This window comes from Alligator sinensis, unplaced genomic scaffold, assembly GCF_000455745.1.
Source record: "Alligator sinensis unplaced genomic scaffold, ASM45574v1 scaffold838_1, whole genome shotgun sequence".
NCBI classification, from domain to species: Eukaryota; Metazoa; Chordata; order Crocodylia; family Alligatoridae; genus Alligator; species Alligator sinensis.
Window position 1 is genome coordinate 340,122 of NW_005842996.1, and position 2,490 is coordinate 342,611.

Consider the following 2,490-nt stretch of genomic DNA (forward strand, 5'->3'; position numbering starts at 1 on the left):
CCCCGTGGGCGTGGCCCGGGGGGAGGGGGGGGGCGGGGCCCCAGCCTAGAGCTGAGCGGGCTGCTGGTCTGGGTAGCAGCCTGGGAGCCAGGACTCCTGGGTCCCTTCCCCACCCCCACCAGCCCCAAAGGGTAGAAATCCACCCCCCCAACTCAGCTGAGTCCTTTCTGCCCCCATCAGCAACTCATTAACCCCTTCCTGCCTGCAAGCCAGGACCACAGCACTGCCTTGCCAAGCCTGTGGGGTATTACTTGTGGGGGGCACCCCTTCTAGGGGAGGGGGTGGTCATGCTCCATGCAGTGTGTGGGGTCCAGATGTGCCTGGGCTGTTGACATCTGTGGGCAGTGGGTTCTTGCTAATGCCATAAACCCCACCCAGTGGGCAGTTGCTCTTGGGCATACATGGGCCAAGGGCTGGCATGGACTGGGGGCCCTGTGTGCAGAGTTTGGCCAGGGGGTGGGCACAGCTCCCTGTCCAGCCCCAGCCTGTCCTGGGGGTCCCCGTGGAGGGGGTCTCAGGGCTGTGCTGCCCCCGCAGAGCCCCGGGTGCGACGGGGTACTGGGCTCCAACCGGACGCTGGACGCCTGCGGGGTCTGCGGGGGCGACGGCTCCACCTGCCGCCTGGTGAGCGGCAACTTCAGCGACCGGCACGTGCCCATCGGCTACCACCCCATCCCGCGGCTGCCCGCCCGGGCCACCCCCACCCGGCTACCACCGCATCCTGCGCCTGCCGGCCGGTGCCACCCACATCCGCCTGGCCCAGCGCGCACCCAGCCCCAACTACCTGGGTGAGGCTGGGGAGGGGGGGCCTATGTGATCCCACACGCGTGTGCCCTAGGTTTGCTCACGCAGCTCCTCTGCACGTCCTCCTTGCACATCCATGCGTGTGTTGCCTGCATGCTTTATACGCATACACACACACGCACACACATTCCTGATACACATGTATGTGGCCTTTACAGACCCGAGGCCACGTGTGTACAGTAGTTGGATCATGTGCATGCATACATATGCAGTGCTCAGGCCCCTGAGCATACGTGTGTTGCCTGCTTGCCTTGTACACACACGCACACCCCTATACACATGTCTGGCACATGCAGGATGCCTGACTCGTGTATGCTGCCTGTACAAGCAGAGGCTCATGTATACGAGTTGGCACACACGCGTGTGCATACACATATGCAGTGCTCAGGCCCCTGAGCACACATAGGTTGTCTGCATGCCTTGTGTATACACGCCCCCTCCCCATGGCTTATATGTGTGTCGTGCCTATCTCATGTGCACACTGCTCACGTAAACACAGGCCTTGTGTGCACACTGCTTGGCATGGGTACGCCAAACGCGCGCACACACCTCTCACCCACACGTGGTGCTCACATACATGGCACACACTCTACACATAGCCTTGGCAGGCATTGCTCACACATGTACATGCATGTGCTCTCTACACACAGACTACATGCAAAGGCACTGATGCCTGCACCATGGAGTGCAGGAGTGCAAATGCACCCATGCCCCCACCCCTTGCACATGCATGTGCCCCAGCCCCCATATCCCTCCCCCACACTGGAGATGCTGGAGCTGCCCTGCTGTGCCCTGCAGCTCTGCGGAGCCGCGCTGGGAAGTCCCTCATCAATGGGAACTGGGCCGTGGACCCACCGGGGCGCTATGAGGCCGGTGGCACTGTCTTCACCTACGCCCGGCCCAGCCCTGGCGAGCAGCGTGGCGGGGAGATGCTGACAGCTGATGGCCCCACAGCCGAGCCCCTCGATGTCTATGTGAGTCCAGGGTGCTGCAGCCCTGGGGGCAGGGGCTGGATGGGGGGATCCCCTTACCCCCCCTAACCCAGCCTCTGCCCCTACAGATCATCTTCCAGCAGGATAACCCTGGCATCTCCTACCAGTACTTCGTAGCAGTGCCCAAGCCCGAGAGCCCCCAGCCCCAGTTCGGTACGGCCCCCCCGCCCGGCTCCAGGGGCATGGGGTGGGCAGGGCAGGGAGTGGGGACCCTGGCTCAGCCCAGCTCTGCTCCCCCCAGGCGCCCTGACTGTGGTGTCACCGAGTGAGACGCTGGAGCTGCCCACACCACCCGCCCCGGTGCCCGCCCGGCCCCCTGGCACACTGCAGAGGAACGTGCGTGTGCCCCCACTGCCACCTCCTGCCACTGGACCTCATGGCCTCTACTGGAAGCGCGTGGGCTCCACACCCTGCTCGGCCTCCTGTGGCACAGGTGAGGCCACGTTGGCTGGCTAAGGCCAGCGCTGGTCGTGATACTGATGGCCAGGGTAATGCCCCCCGCAACTCCCTGCTTCCATCTCGCGCGGGGTGGGGGCTGCTTCGCACGCATCTGGTGCCCTTGTGCACTGTCGCACGGGGATGGGGAGATGGTACCCAGCCAAAACCAGTGCTTGGGGAACCCCAGTGGCTGAGGGACCCTGGTGTCCAGCGCCACCCCCCTGCAGACCTGCCCCTCACCTGCCCACAGGGACCT

At 64.3% G+C, this 2,490-nt stretch overlaps 1 protein-coding gene across 1 annotated transcript in view; it reads left to right on the forward strand.

Annotated features, from left to right (window-relative positions):
* Positions 1-2,490, forward strand: part of ADAMTSL4 (ADAMTS like 4) — a 27,997-nt gene that overhangs the window by 21,103 nt on the left and 4,404 nt on the right. Inside the window, exons 8-12 of the mRNA XM_025193011.1 lie at positions 538-659; positions 706-788; positions 1,603-1,778; positions 1,865-1,949; positions 2,038-2,247. Of these exons, the coding sequence (XP_025048796.1) occupies positions 538-659; positions 706-788; positions 1,603-1,778; positions 1,865-1,949; positions 2,038-2,247 (676 nt within the window). The remainder of the gene's footprint in view (positions 1-537; positions 660-705; positions 789-1,602; positions 1,779-1,864; positions 1,950-2,037; positions 2,248-2,490) is intronic.